We start from the raw sequence: 15,451 nt of genomic DNA, 5'->3' as shown, positions 1-15,451 counted from the left end.
ATTTGCCCCTTTGCCATCATTAATTAGTTGGTTACTTGTAGGCATCACAGCAGATGGATATTGGAGAGGTGAAGCAGGAGAGTGTTGGTGGCTCACCTATCAGGGAGGGTATAATACCGTTGCTTGGGAGGCTGCACTGAGGAAAGCTTGGAGACATTGGTGTGCAACGCTGACAGCTGGGCAGATGAGGCTGATATTATTGGTGAACAAATGAGGGTAGGAGTCCATGCAATAATTGATGAGCCACCCCATAGGGATGGGGCAGAGTTGTGAAGAGTCTTGAAGATGAGGACAAGGAACTTGAACTGGATGGGGTGAAAAAGGGACACCAGTGGAGAGATTCAAAGAGGTGGGTGATGTGGTCATAGAAAAGGATCCTGGTAGCTGTATTCAGAATGGATTTGGGGAAGGGGCTGATGTGGTGCTGAGGAGGTTTTAGTAATCCAGTATTGCCAGTCCCAAGCATTCAGAAATCACGAGTCAAGACTTATGTCTGATCGACTTTCAGTGAATATCCCAAGTGCCTTAAATTTCCAAACTTTTTTTACTAAGGTGACCCATGAGTTGCATTTTGTCCTTTTTGGGGACTCACCATGTCCCCTACTTGGCTCCCTCAAACCCCTTGCTCTTGCCGTCCCAACTCTACACCCCTCTCCCTGCAGCTGGGCCGCCATTGCTACCAGGCTGCTGACTGTCCACTCACTGGCTCCAGTCATCTCCTCTGTGCTGCTGCCTGCACCCTCTTGCTCTCACTTCCCCTGGGTGGCAGGCAGCTGTGTGGGGAGTGGGATCCAGGCAGCAGCAGCAGCGTTGAGGGAGTGGCTGGAGGGAGCTAGTAAGCAGATGGTCAGCAGTCTGTCCCTGCCCAGCATGTGCCTCAGAGGTGCTTCCTCTCTGCTGGTGCTGCTGCCTGGATCCCATTTCCCATACAGCTGCTCATGGGAAGTGAGAGCGCAGGGGAGAGCACCTCTAGGGCACATGCAACCTGCCTAGACCCTGACCCACAATTTGGGAAGCACTGCTTTACGGCACTTTTGAAAGTGGAATTTAGACTCTTAAGTCACTTAGGGTAAAAATATCAATAGCATCTATGCCTTAGAAGTACTGTGGAGGGAGAAGCAGTTTAGGAACAGCTGGATGTGGATGCCGACTGAGAGGAAGAAATCTGGGACAGACTTCTTGGTCAAGTCACTTAGCCTCTCTGTGCCTCAGTTGTTCATCTGTAAAATGGGATTAACAGCACTGCCCTGCTGCACAAGGGTGTTGTGAGGATAAATAAATTAAAGGTTGGGAGGCACTCAGATATTACAGTGATAGGGGCACATAAAATAGATAGAGGTGACCGTGACTCGCAGATTGTAGGCCTGAGAGACTGGGGGGAGGATGATGGTGGCATTAGCAGTTGCAGAGGATTTGTGGGAGAGGAGGGAGTTTCAGAGGAAAGATGAGTACAGTTCAGAGCTATAAAAAGCTTTGGTGCTAAAACTCTAATTTCTCTTTCTTGTTCAAGGAGTGAGTTTAATCACTTCCTCCTTCATCCAGGATAATTTATAAGGACACTTGGGATCACACTAAGTACCGCTGGCTTTTATCACTCTTTTAAACTTTAAAGCTCACTGTCTCTCTCTTTTTTTCTCATTAATTCTGCTTCCTTTCTTCTTTTTTCTTCTTTTTTTTTTTTAAAAGACAGCTACTTAGCTGTTTCTGCGGCTGATGAGCACTATTAAGGCCATCACAGACCACTTGGCAACAATTAAACTTGGACTTCTCCAACCCTCTTAAGCCGAGCTCTCTCTCACAACTCTACTGTATCTGGTATATTACCTAGTAACCTGTCACTAGAGCACCCAGAGCAGGGTTGTTAACTGCATTTCATGCCTTGCCGTTGAGGTGGGGGGGGGGGTTCCATTTCAAGGAAGATTTTTATGAGTTATTTCTCACTGAACTTTACAGTGCTTTTAAAAAAAAACCCTATTTCCAATTCATAAGTCGCTGCATGAACCGAACTCTGCTAATTGAAGGCCCTCTATTAGATCCTACAGCGATGGGAGCCGTGCAAAACCCTTAGGTAAGGATGAGGTGTCACGGATAATTCTTGCTGCATCCCTGCTGCTCCACCAGCAATGCTAGCCTTGACCACCTTCACGTCTGCTCCTCCCACAAGCCTCTTTGTGGTTCTTTCCATTGTAGCCCTTACACATGGAACGGCTTCCCTAATTTGACCTGTAAGACTGCTACTCTCACCTCCTTCACATCCCTTCTCCAGATCCAAGGCGCTGGAACTGGGAGGGGCAGAGGGCCATGGCTCCTCCACTTTTAAAAGTGGGTGGGCTATACCCTCCCATTTTTTACCAACTATAAGGATGAGCCACTGGGGTGGGAGGGGGCGGAGAGGAGTGAGTGGGGGTGGGGTCTCCAGGGGAAGGGGAGGCGTGGGGGGCAGGGCCATGGTTTGCACGCTGGTGAGGCCCTCCCATTTTAGGGACCTTCTGCCACTTCTATCATAATGCCTGCAAGAAATCAGCCAACATACAGTGGATAGATTGAGAGGGGTCAGGGTCAGGCAGCTGAGCATCAAATAGGAATGTTAATACAAATGTATTTTATTATTAAAATATACTGTTTTTAATATATATAATAAATGTGTGTGCATATAGCTATTTGATAGACTTCCTCACCTTCTATAACTCGTTCTTCATCTTGGATTATAGGGCATGGACCATGTCTATATCTATTTGTACAGTCTCTGCACCATGGGCGCTGGAACTAGGGGTGCTGCTGCACCCCTGGCTTGAAGTGATTTCCACCATATATGGGTTTTACAGTTTGGTTCAATGGCTCTCAGCACCCCCACTATACAAATTGTTCCAGCACCTCTGCACTGCACAACAGTGCAGACTGGGTCTGTGGGTGCTACTGTGATGTAAATATTTAATACTGAGTCATGAGCCTGTTGACAAGTCAATGTGCTACAAATAAGAAGGAATATAAGAGGTGTACAAAATAATTGAATGATCTAGAGAAGTAAGCAAGGGTGTAGTAAGAGCACACATCTCATAATGCAAGAACAATGGGGTGTTCAGTGAAAAGGAAAGGTTTCATTTGAAAATTTGATCATTTAAAAAATGATCCAAAAAGTAGTGTGTGTTTTTTTTTTTTTTTTTTGGTTTTTACACAACCCATAATTGGCCTGTGGAACTTGTTGCCATGTGATATCATTGAGGCCTAGAATTTCATAGGTTTCAAAAACAGAGTAGACACTCCCCAATTGCACTCTGTTTGTGTTTGTGTGTGTTTATAAACTTATACAATCTCATAAGCTAACCACTGACTGATTAGGACAAAATAGAATCATAGAATATCAGGGTTGGCAGGGACCTCAGGAGGCCATCTAGTCCAACCCCCTTCTCAAAGCAGGACCAATCCCCGACTAAATCATCCCAGCCAGGGCTTTGTCAAGCCTGACCTTAAAAACCTCTAAGGAAGGAGATTCCACCAACTCCCTAGGTAACGCATTCCAGTGCTTCACCACCCTCCTAGTGAAAAAGATTTCTTAATATCCAACCTAAACTTCCCCCACTGCAACTTGAGACCACTACTCCTTGTTCTGTCATCTGCTACCACTGAGAACAGGCTAGATCCATCCCCTTTGGAACCCGCTTTCAGGTAGTTGAAAGCAGCTATCAAATCCCCCCTCATTCTTCTCTTCTGCAGACTAAACAATCCCAGTTCCCTCAGCCTCTTCTCATAAGTCATGTGTTCCAGTCCCCTAATCATTTTTGATGCCCTCCGCTGGATGCTTTCCAATTTTTCCACGTCCTTCTTTTAGTGTGGGGCCCAAAACTGGACACAGTACTCCAGATGAGGCCTCACCAATGTTGAATAGAGGGGAATGATCACGTCCCTCTATCTGCTGGCAATGCTCCTACTTATACAGCCCAAAATGCTGTTAATCTTCTTGGCAACAAGGGCACACTGTTGACTCATATCCAGCTCCTCGTCCACTGTAACCTCTAGGTCCTTTTCTGCAGAACTGCTGCCTAGCCATTCGATCCCTAGTGTGTAGCAGTGCATGGGATTCTTCTGTCCTAAGTGCAGGACTCAGCACTTGTCTTTGTTGAACCTCATCAGATTTCTTTTGGCTCAATCCTCTAATTTGTGTAGGTCCCTCTGTATCCTATCCCTACCCTCCAGCGCATCTTCCACTTCTCCAAGTGTAGTGTCATCTGCAAACTTGCTGAGGGTGCAGTCCACGCCATCCTCCAGATCATTAATGAAGATATTGAACAAAACTGGCCCCAGGACTGACCCTTGGGGCACTCCGCTTGATACCGACTGCCAACTAGACATGGAGCCATTGATCGCTACCCATTGAGCCCAATGATCTAGCCAGCTTTCTATCCACCTTAGAGTCCATTCATCCAGCCCATACTTCTTTAACTTGCTGGCAAGAATAATGCGGGAGACTGTATCAAAAGCTTTGCTAAAGTCAAGGAATATCACATCCACTGCTTTCCCCTCATCCACAGAGCCAGTTATCTCGTCATAGAAGGCAATTAGATTAGTCAGGCATGACTTGCCCTTGGTGAATCCATGCTGACTGTTCCTGATCACTTTCCTCTCCTCTAAGTGCTTCAAAATGGATTCCTTGAGGACCTGCTCCATGATTTTTCCAGGGACTGAGGTGAGGCTGACGGGCCCGTAGTTCCTCAGATCCTCCTTTTTCCCTTTTTTAAAGATGGGCACTTCATTAGCCTTTTTCCAGTCTTCTGGGACCTCCCCCGATCGCCATGAGTTTTCAAAGACAATGGCCAATGACTCTGCAATCACATCCGCCAACTCCTTTAGCACCCTTGGATGCAGCGCATCTGGCCCCATGGACTTGTGCTCGTCCAGCTTTTCTAAATAGTCCTGAACCACTTCTTTCTCCACAGAGGGCTGGTCACCTCCTCCCCATGCTATGTTTCCCAGTGCAGTAGTCTGGGAGCTGACCTTGTTCGTGGAGACAGAGGCAAAAAAAAGGCATGGAATACATTAGCTTTTTTCACATCCTCTGTCACTAGGTTGCCTCCCTCATTCAGTAAGGGGTCCACACTTTCCTTGACTTTCTTCTTGTTGCTAACATACCTGAAGAAACCCTTTTTGTTACTCTTAACATCTCTTGCTAGCTGCAACTCCCAAGTGTGATTTGGCCTTCCTGATTTCACTCCTGTATGCCTGAGCAATATTTTTATACTCTTCCCTGGTCATTTCTCCAGTCTTTCACTTCTTGTAAGATTCTTTTTTGTGTTTAATATCCCCTTTGGATAGGCCATTCCACAACTGCCCAGTCGAGGAGATACGGGGAAAGGTGTGGGCCTTTTTGTTTGTTTGCAGCTTCCTCTGAAGTATTTGCTTGGTGGCAAAGGCAGCATTCTGAGCTTTCTGAAACATTAGTCTCATATGATATGATTCCTGTGTGCCTTCCAGCCTCCACATTGTTAAATGGTTTGTAAGTCTCTGCACCTGTCACGCATTTACAGAGTATGCAATGCCTCTGACCTTTATACAGTCCCTCCTGGGAGTGTGTTCCTTTAGTGCTAGGCCCCAGACTTCCACTTTTACAAGGGTGAGACCCCCGCTCCACTACCCTGAGCCTGGGTCATTGGCTTCAGCACCTCCTGTTTCTGATGGCTTGCTTATTACCTGGGTGTAATTCATATCAATATAACTAATAGTTGAGCTTTAAGCTTGTGGGTTATCTGCATCCTATATCCTCTATTGCTATCTTATATCTTCTGAGTCTCACTGTATATTCAGACAAGGAATTTCATAATCTAGATGCCCCAACAGAGAAGAAAAATTTCCTGAGAACTCTTCTAGTAAATTGTATTATGTACTGTATTTTTTTATGTTGTATTTTTTTATATTGTATTGTTTACTTCTACTTTACTTACATATGCAGTTAATTCAAATAATTGGTCTAAAATTTATTTCTGTCATGTCATCGTTACAGAGAGGGCTGCTGAAAATGAAGATTATTCTATTTTTACAACTTCACCTTTGAATATATAAACACGAAAGCTTTATATTTTCATATATACAATGTCCTTTCTGTGAAAATAATACATTCAATTTTATGGTATGGGGCCTCTTACACTTGACATAGTTTAGAGCAGGCGTGGGCAAACTTTTTGGGCCGAGGGCCACATCTGGGTGGGGAAATTGTATGCAGGGCAGGGGGTTGGGGTGCGGGAGGGAGTGCGGGGTGTGGGAGCAGGTGTGTTGTGCAGGAACGGGTTTAGGGCAAGAGATTGGGGCAGAGGAGGGTGTGGGGTGTATGAGGGGGCTCAGGGAAGAGGGTTGGGGTGCAGGAGGGGGCTCAGAGCAGGGTGCAGGAGGGGTGTGGACTGCGGGAGGGAGCTCAGGGGGGGTTGGGGTGCAGGAGGGGTGCGGGGTGCGATGGGGCTCAGGGCAGGGGGTTGGGGTGCAGGAGGGGTGCGGGGTGCGGCAGGGGGCTTAGGGCAGGGGGTTGGGATGCAGGAAGGGTATGAGGTGCAGGCAGGGGGTTGGGTTGCAGGAGGGGTGCGAGATGCAGGCAGGGGGCTTCGGGCATGGAGTTGGGGGCTGGGGTGCAGGAGGGGTTTGGGCTCCGGCGCAGAGCCGCTTACCTAAAGTGGTTCCAGGGTGGCAGCAACGCGCACCGGAGCCAAGGCAGGCTCCCTGGCCCTGGCCCCGCCCCGCCCCGCCCCACCCCACCCCACGCCATGCCGTGCCGCTTCGCTCCGCTCCGCTCCGCTGTGCTCCAGGAAGCAGCCGGAGCCATGTCCCTGCGCGGCCCCGGGGAAGGGGGGCACAGGGCTACACGCACTGCCCTTGCCGCGCCTCCAGGTACTTGCCCTGAAGTTCCCCTTGGCCGCGGTTCCCTGTTCCCAGCCAATGGGAGCTGCGGGGGGCGGTGCCTGGAGGCAAGGGCAACACATGGAGACCTCTGCTCCCCGCCCTGCAGCGGCGTGGTGCCGGCCACTTCTGAGAGCGACGTGGGGCCTGCAGCACCATGGGAGCAATCCTGCGGGCCAGATCCAAAGCCCTGATGGGCCGCAGTTTGCCCACCCCTGCTTTAGCGCCTCAGAATGTCATAATCCGGCCCTGGCTGTTTATATCAATGCAAGAGTAAAATTACCCAGGCTTCATTTGGGCCAACTCCCAATTATCCTTTTGCGCTATGTTCCCACATTCCCAAAGTTAAAGACCAGTTCAGCACCCTTCTCTTTTTGTGTCAGTCTCTCTGTGACCAACTACTAAAATCCTGTGACAGGGTTAGTTGACTTGGAGCCAGCCAGCCAGAAATGTTGCTGCAGCAGTAACTGCCTTCTGATTTCCTTTTCTTCCTCCTCTTCCCAGCAGCCAAGCTTTTTGTTATCTTCTTGAGCCTTCTGGAAAGGAAGACTCAATAATGGCATAGCCTCGAGGCATATGCCCCGTTATGAAATGGGGCAAAGGAGTGACAAGCGTACTTCAGCCTCACAACTACATGAAGCCAAATTTCCAGTGGCTTTTGATTTTTGCTTTCTTATTACACTGTCTTAGTCTTCCTTTTCACAGCTTCTCAGAAGGAATTAATGGAACGACTAACTTGCTGGAAAACTTTTCATGACCAAAGTATGACTTGAGTTTTTGTTTTGTTTTAAGAGCTCTGTAAGAAGTTTGATGCCAACATCCTAGTGGAAACAGATGTTGTGTAGTTTTCCTGGGGTCACTCTGACACTTGACATTTAATCTTAACCTTGAATTTTCCACTTTTGTGTTGGCTCTGATAATACTAAATCTGGTTATTCCATCCCTTCTTTCAGTGTTACAGATGACACACATTTGATGTGAATCCCAGAGTAGGCATGGCAACCTATTCTCCTCTATCTCCACCCACAAATACTCTCATCATTGCATAAAGGACTTATGCAGCAAACTCCCTGTAGTATTAATAGGATTTTCCAATATAAATCTCTCTTCCATCAATGGATTAACATGTTAGAAATGTAACCAGTTTATTGGATTAAATAGCATTGGGAGCTGGTAATACGTTACAGAACCTTTCATTTTTACATCGTCAGTTCAAATCTAGTGCAGGTCAGTAGTGACAGAAAGTTATGATCTGATTGTTCAGTGGCCTACATCAGATGAGTTTGATCACAAGTCCACGTGATGCAAATCACCTTTGCCGTCAGCTTTGACATAGGAGCTAAAGACTTAATTGGCAGAGGTGATCTGTCCAGGTTACGGTTGAGACATATTGGGAAAGCAATGTGGGTAGTTCATATTGTACCGGTGCTGTCCTTGTACCTGTTTTGTGGACAAAGAAGACAAGCCAGCATCTTTCACAAGCAATACAGTCCTATTTCAAAGAATGTAATAAACACCTTGTTTAACGTGGAGCATTAAGGCAGCTGTAGAAAGTGTTGCATTAGTGTGTTTTACAGGTGACTCAAATAAGTGGCGAAAGCCTGTTTTTTTGTTTTGTGTTCTATATCTTCAATATTCGTGATCTATTTATTGTGGAAGACTATGGCAACTAGAGAACAGTGAAATGATGACATTAGAGACTGAAAGATAAACAATTAGGGGAAAGGATTTTTAGTCACAGTTCAAAATTGAGGCTTTGGTTTAATTATAATCTTGTCTTTTCAGTTAAGTCACATGAGCTCACATTCATGATAGCTGTAATTTTAAAAAAGCAGAAAACCCATCCCTAAAAAAAAAAAAAAAGTCTTTTGTGGCCCTCTTCATACATTATCAAAGGAGGGGTTAAAAAAGATACCAACTTAATTAAAAATAAAATAATAATAAAAAAACCTTTGTAGGTCACTTTAAGGTCAATTAGTCTTTGAGAGAGACTGAGTGAGTGAGTGAGGTAATGTATTTTATATGATCAACTTCTGCTGCTGGAAGGGACAAGCTTTTGAGCGTCAGAGCTCTTTCTCCAGTCTGGAGAAGCTATCTAGAATCTTCAAGCTAAATACAAGGTGGGATAGATTGTTAAGGATGTGGTAGGAGACCAGTTGAAGTCCTCATCCTCTCATACACTGTATCAGGTCAGTTAGCTCAACAGTAATCTGTTTTGCTATGAAAGGTATAATGATTTCATCTAACATAGTTGGCGCCTCCTGGAGAAGGGTGACGCTCAGAAGGAATACTTCACAACTTTATTTCCAGCCTTAAATTGATTTGTTTTATTTCCGACCTTTCTTGAGCATCTGAAACCAATTACTAGGGCAGATAGCTTTGGCTAAAACAGGCTGCCTTGCAAAACATCTGAAACCTATTATAAGACAAAACACTAGTTTAACAATCCAAGTAAGGGCTGGCAAAACTAGCATCCATATGAAAAACAAGAAGCAAATGTGACATTATCTTCTTAACATTTTTTTAGAAGTCCAATCAATTTCTACTTGTTTCTGGAAAAAGTACTGCCATTGTCAGGGTGATGCAGAAGTTTATCATTTATTTTCCAAATGCAGAAGTCTCTTTTGATACAATATATGTCAGTTAAATAGAGCAATTACTGATTGGATTGTTTTTAACTGAATTCAGATTTTTCTTTTCTGTAGTTATCAAGGTTATAATTGTTCTTGTCTTCCCTCTCTCCCACCCTCTGTTCAGTAAAACATTACCAGGCTAGTTGTAGCTGAAATTTAGAAATTACTCAGAACCTACAGTCGTGAAATCTAGGCCCTGTATAGCCTAATGATGGTTTGAGCAAGAGACTAGGAGTCAGGAGACCTGGATTCTATGCCTGTTCTACTGCTAACTTACTTTGACACCTTGGATAAAGTCACTTAACTACTTGTACCACAGTTTCTTCATCTATAAATTTTTATTTATATAGTATGCAAGCTAGGAAAATTACTTCATAATATTCTCAGATGACAGCATAGGTGCTGGGACTAGGGGTGCTGGTGGTGCTGCCGCATCCGTGGTTTGAACTGGTTTCCGTTAGATACAGGGTTTAATGGCTCTCAGCACCCCCACTACATAAATTGTTCAGGCACCCCTGGAGGGCAGGTGTTAAGTAAATCATTATTACAAGGTTGTATTGTTGCTTAGGCCCTGATTCAGGAAAGCACTTGAGCGTGTCCATTTCTATTCACAACAGCTCTCAAGCGTGTGCATCAGTTACATTGCCTTCAATGGGAATTAAGTATATGCTTAAAGTGAAGTGCGTGCTTAAGTGCTATCACGACTTTGGGATGCTTTTATTAATTGAGTGGAGGTGTTAGAGTGGTGCATGCATTCTGATGGGTTTGTAAGTTGTGTTTTTTAATTTTTTATGTTTGTTAGTTAAATAGCTTTTAGCTATTTAGTTTATATTGTAAAAGTTAGATAGGCATTCAGGTTCACCGTGGGGGTGGAACTGTAGGAAAGGACTCTGAGAGTAGGAGGAAAGAGGGGGAATGGAGTGTGTGGGGGGGAACCAATCCTCCCCCCCACACACACACACATACACACAGTGTATGGAGGTGAGGCCTGGCAAAAGAGGGTGGGCAGTAGTAGGAGAGAAGCCCAAGGAAGCTACACCAAAAAAGGGCAGTACAACCAATAAGAAAAGAAATAGATGCGGAGTCCAAGATTCAGAGTAGTGTGACTAGATGATGAATTTCAAGAGCTGTCAAAGTCCCTTTGGGTCTGGTAGTGTATGGGAGTGTTCTGAGCTACAGCTGCTGCTTTCTGATAGAGTTCAAGTATTTACATGGACACCTTTTGAATATTTCATATTGAGTTGGAGGGGTATTTATTGGAAAGTAAATGGAAACTTTCCAGGCACTGGTTGGATATTCTGTCCTACAGGCTTTAGCAGAGAGTCTGAATTAAATCAAAATTTCTATAATTTCTAAGGGCTGAACGTCAATGAATTGCCAGCATTGTCTAAAAAAAACCTGGTGAGAGGATGTTGTTGGGTTGCATTTAAAGGCCATTTGTAGTTCTGCTTTTCAAGGATTTGGGTCACTTTTGCTTTGTGAATGGCTCTGCAATAGGCTGTTAAATTCAGTTCTTGGTCATAGCACACTAATGTATTTTCTAGTCAAACATGGTTATGCTACAGCTGGGCTGGAATCCAACCTGCTTTCCTGTTTCATTTTGTTTTGGCTGGATGAAGTTAACTTGCTGGATGCAGAGGCTGATGTGACGATGGATTTAACCTGAATTTACAGGAAGTGTTTTTTAAAGAGCATCCAGATCACCTGGGTATGTTGCAGGGTCAGACAAGGTGTTGATTGGCCTTGTTAGTAGAGTGGCTTTTTTGGTTCAAATTCTTTCACTGCGGGAGAAAGTGAACAAAGGCCACAACTGGTTGGTTGCTTCCTGGAGCGTTTTGGCTGCTTCAAGTAGCTCAGCCATTATATGGTCCACTCTTTTGATGAGTAAGGGGATCAAGTTCTTATGAAGCAAGTGTATTTTAACCCTCCTCCCCCCCTTTTTTTTTTTTTATAGTAGTAGAGTAGAAGAAGCTATAATAGCAGCTACAAGTGAGTCATTAGTTTAGAGCTTTCATTTTGGTGGTTCCATTATTATTGTTTTGCACTCAAGCCATTGTTGTTGATTGTATTCGTCTTTTATTTTATACCAACCTTATCACTGAGGTATCCGAGTGCCTTTCAGTAGTGCTTTAAGTTATATGAATAACATCTGTCTTGTGCTGTTCATTCTTTCTCTAATGTGCTCCCCAGGGTCAAGGGTTGTGTTTATAGTGTAGTTGCAGTGTTTTATTTTGGCGTTGACTCAAATATATATACCTCTATATCTTTATCTCTATATCTATATATATCTCCATTGAGTTGTGTTTTTATTAGCAAAGGCTCGGTGGTCCAAGGAATGCATCTTACACTTGGAATGAAAGGTTAGTGGGGTTTGTGGTGGTTCCTGTGGGGTTCCTGTGCTTGGGCTGGCCCCCCGAGAAAGCTGTCTCCTGCACAGATGAGCTTTTTACCTTTGCTGTAGATAGGTCCATTGTGCTTGAGGAGCAGAGTTGTCTACCACAGTCTTTGTCCCAGAGCTTCAGACAACTTTTTAGGTGTCCCAGGAGTGTGAGTGCCTCAAAGTTAAGGACCATGACCTTGAATTGGAAAGCTCTTAGATTGTAAGTGTTTTGGGGCAGAGCCTTTGTATTGTGTGGTGTTGTACGAATCTGTGTTGATGTTCTACAACTAGTAATCGCCAGACGGGTCCTCTACACTTCTTGTTTACTCCCCAAGGGGCAAGGATTTCAGTAAAAGCCAATTTTGGAAGCACGTTGAAGGGTGGGAAATCCTTGTTTCCTCTTCGTTTCCTGAGCAGGCACATCCACTGATCAAGCTTTTCCATTTTTAACGTTAGGCTTTGGGGTTTTTTCCCCCCCTCCCACCTTTATTTAATCCCTTACATGAAGGATGATAATGACTCTTATGCTTTCCAGTTGTTAGTTCCACGTGTTAAAGATTCTGAGAGAGATTAATGAAGTGAGTTGGGAAAATTCTTATTTTTTTTTTAATATTCTATTTCAGATTTTGACTTGAACTATTTTTGGCACTGGAGCAAGTTTACAGACTACGTGCAGTGTGTTCTGACTTTCACGGGGGTGACAGGATACATCACTTACCTCTCTCTTGACTCATTTCTCTTTGTGGAAACACTGGGTTTCCTGGCTGTGTTCACTGAGGCCATGTTAGGCGTTCCACAGCTTTACCGTAACTATCAGAACAGATCGACAGACGGAATGAGGTAAGCTATTTGTTTGTTTAAATTGGTGTGTGTTTGTGTTTGAGGTGGGGCACGGGGAGAATCCCTGAACATTTCTGGAAGAATTTTCTAATGTCCTTGAGTTTTTACTGTGTGATAGAGCAGTCATAGGGCTAGATCCTTGGCTGATGTAAGGTGCCACAGTGGCATGGAAGTCAGTCAAGCTACATTGATTTACATCCACTGAGGATCTGATCCACACTGGTGGTGGCGGTTTGTAAAATAACCTTTTAAACATTCTGCTATCGTTGATCACATTGGATCTAGATGAAGGACGGGCTACAGGTCTGACTTCCGTCCTTGATGTCACCCCAAATGCTGACAAATTAATCTTCCTGAAAGCAATAGACATCTCCCCTTGTCAGTCACCTTTCACAAAATATGATTTCCCTCTGGCCTCATTCCCAGCCTTTGTCTTCCTTCCATTACCTGGCTGTTGTACAAAGTTGCTAGGCTCTGTCATCATCTAACTGTCACCATTTCAAACTCTTTAAAGTTCCAGGAAAAGACCCATTTTACTTTTTTTTTAAATTTTTTTTTTAAACACAGCATCTACCACTGTGGTACCAGCGACCTAATCCAAAGCCCACTGACGTCAGTGGGAGTCTTGCCAGTGGCTGCATTGGTCTTTGGATCTGTCTGTAACTGCTGATGATCTAAGACATATTCTGTCTGATCACTGCTGGCTCATTGGCTTGTTTCATCACTCCCTGTTCTGTGGCTTTTGGGGCAGTATTTATAGGGAACAAGGATCTGGCACCACTTGTCACGTAAAGATTCAGTAATAAGTGACATAAGACCCTTTTTTGAAACTTAAAAGATTTACCAATGGACTGATTGAGCCCATTAGTGGGACTTCCATTTAAAAATAAATCAACGATATTTTTAATTTAAAAAAATTAATCTCCCAATTATAAGTTATATCTTCACAGTCTCTTGCAAATCACTATATGAGGCATGACACCAATGTCAATGTCTTATTTTAACCGAATTTGGAAAGTGTTGTTTATTGGGCGTGTATAGGGGGGAAACTGACACACATCAAAACCACCAAAGATAGGGAAAATAGTTTGAATTTGTGTGTAATAATTTCTGGCAGTCTAGTTCACACATTTTTGTTAATTAACTATTTTTACTATTTAATGGTACCTTCTGTGATTTTCTTTTTCATATTGGCTGTTCATTCTTATATATGACTTCTACTCATGTGAAAATAAATAAAATGATATTATTAAAAATTACAAACTAGAAACTTAAAAATGTAGACTCCTTATTGGGTGACCGTTTGTGAACAACTGAGTGAAAGAAAACTTTGATCTCATATCCACCATTCGGAATGTTAGACTAGATTACATTACCACCATGCCCACTGTACATCTCGAGATAATGTTACTTAGTTGCAAAAGTAACTGTAAAATTTTTAAAAGTGACCATTGTATTGTGTTATTTCACTAATCCTTTGAACCAATACAGCAGCAATTTCCATTTGCCCAGCATTATCATTCTTGACCCTTTATCAATACAGCTGTCTTCCAATTATTTTTTTCCTCAAAAGATTATCATCAAAAAACTTTTGCTTTGGCCAGATACAGAAACTACTTCCTGGGTCTGCTGTCCATATTCCCTTTGCTTGTTTGGCTTGGATTAGAGGTATTTTAAGTACCTGCTGAAAGTGCTTCTCTAGTTTGGGACATTTTCAAGGAAATGTTTTTTGATATTTGTTTGCTTCGATGCTCGAGGCATCTTACGATTGGTAGTACCCTTGGCACTGGGGGAGTCAGGAGTTTTCATGTAAATATTTATGCATTTCGTGCATACTCATTGCCAAAAGAAATTCTGTATCTGTGGTATCCAAGAGAAAAGAGATTTTTAAGTGCCAGACCTCAATCATGCTCTCATTTGGCCTTTCCCTTCCATGTGTAATAGTGTTGTATTATGATAGCTACGACCAGGTAACCGTATGTTTTTCTTAATTACCCTATGGGGACTGGAATTAGCAAAATCAAAGAAGTGCTTTCTATTCAAGCACAGTTGTTTCTCTGTGAAGCATACACAGCATAGAACTGCAGATATCTTATTTTAACATGTACAGCTTCTAGCTGGGGAAAGAGGGTTGCATTTACTGAAGAAAATAGTAATGAAAGTTATTTCACATTACCTTTAAAATAAAAAGCTTTTGGTGGTGTTGGGCTGATGTGTCAGCATGTTCTGTGGCTTTTATGCAATTTGTTCCTTTTTTTCCTGAAAGCAGTGGCTGACATGTTTTGCATGACATTTATGGATGGTATCAGTAACTGATCATACAGAATATTTGTTTTTAATAGATCTAACGATATTTCTTGAAATGCACAAGTAGGAAGTAGTCTCCTAAAATTTTGTGCTGTTTCTGTCTTCAAGGAAAATTCATCCTCCAATAAACAGTTTCTCAGAATATATTGCAATTTATGTAATTATTTTAGAATGTATATGTACGCTGCCTACCAATATGGGATTCCGAACTCGGTGTCTTTTGGCACTACTGTACTATTACTATTAAATAAGTATGATCTGTACATTATACACAAATTATGAAATTATTTTTGTGGAGGGAACTGTTCCAAATTTGTTTCCTATGACCTTCCCCATCCCACCCCACACACTGTTATGGATATGACAAAAACCCTAGTCCTGCAAACACTTAAGCATTTATGTAGCTATATCC

General features: G+C 43.3%; 1 protein-coding gene across 3 annotated transcripts in view; it reads left to right on the top strand.

Moving 5' to 3' along the window:
* Positions 1–15,451, top strand: part of SLC66A2 (solute carrier family 66 member 2) — a 110,550-nt gene that overhangs the window by 58,141 nt on the left and 36,958 nt on the right. For 2 of the 3 annotated variants that reach the window (XM_077810535.1, XM_077810534.1), the window contains one exon: positions 12,516–12,732. The exons of the other annotated variant lie outside the window; for it this stretch is intronic. In XM_077810535.1, the coding sequence (XP_077666661.1) occupies positions 12,516–12,732 (217 nt within the window). The remainder of the gene's footprint in view (positions 1–12,515; positions 12,733–15,451) is intronic. 3 annotated transcript variants of the gene reach the window in all.

This window comes from Eretmochelys imbricata, chromosome 2 (assembly GCF_965152235.1).
Source record: "Eretmochelys imbricata isolate rEreImb1 chromosome 2, rEreImb1.hap1, whole genome shotgun sequence".
Lineage (NCBI taxonomy): Eukaryota > Metazoa > Chordata > Testudines > Cheloniidae > Eretmochelys > Eretmochelys imbricata.
Note: the sequence above shows the minus strand (reverse complement) of the source record. Positions and strands in the feature narration are given on the sequence as shown.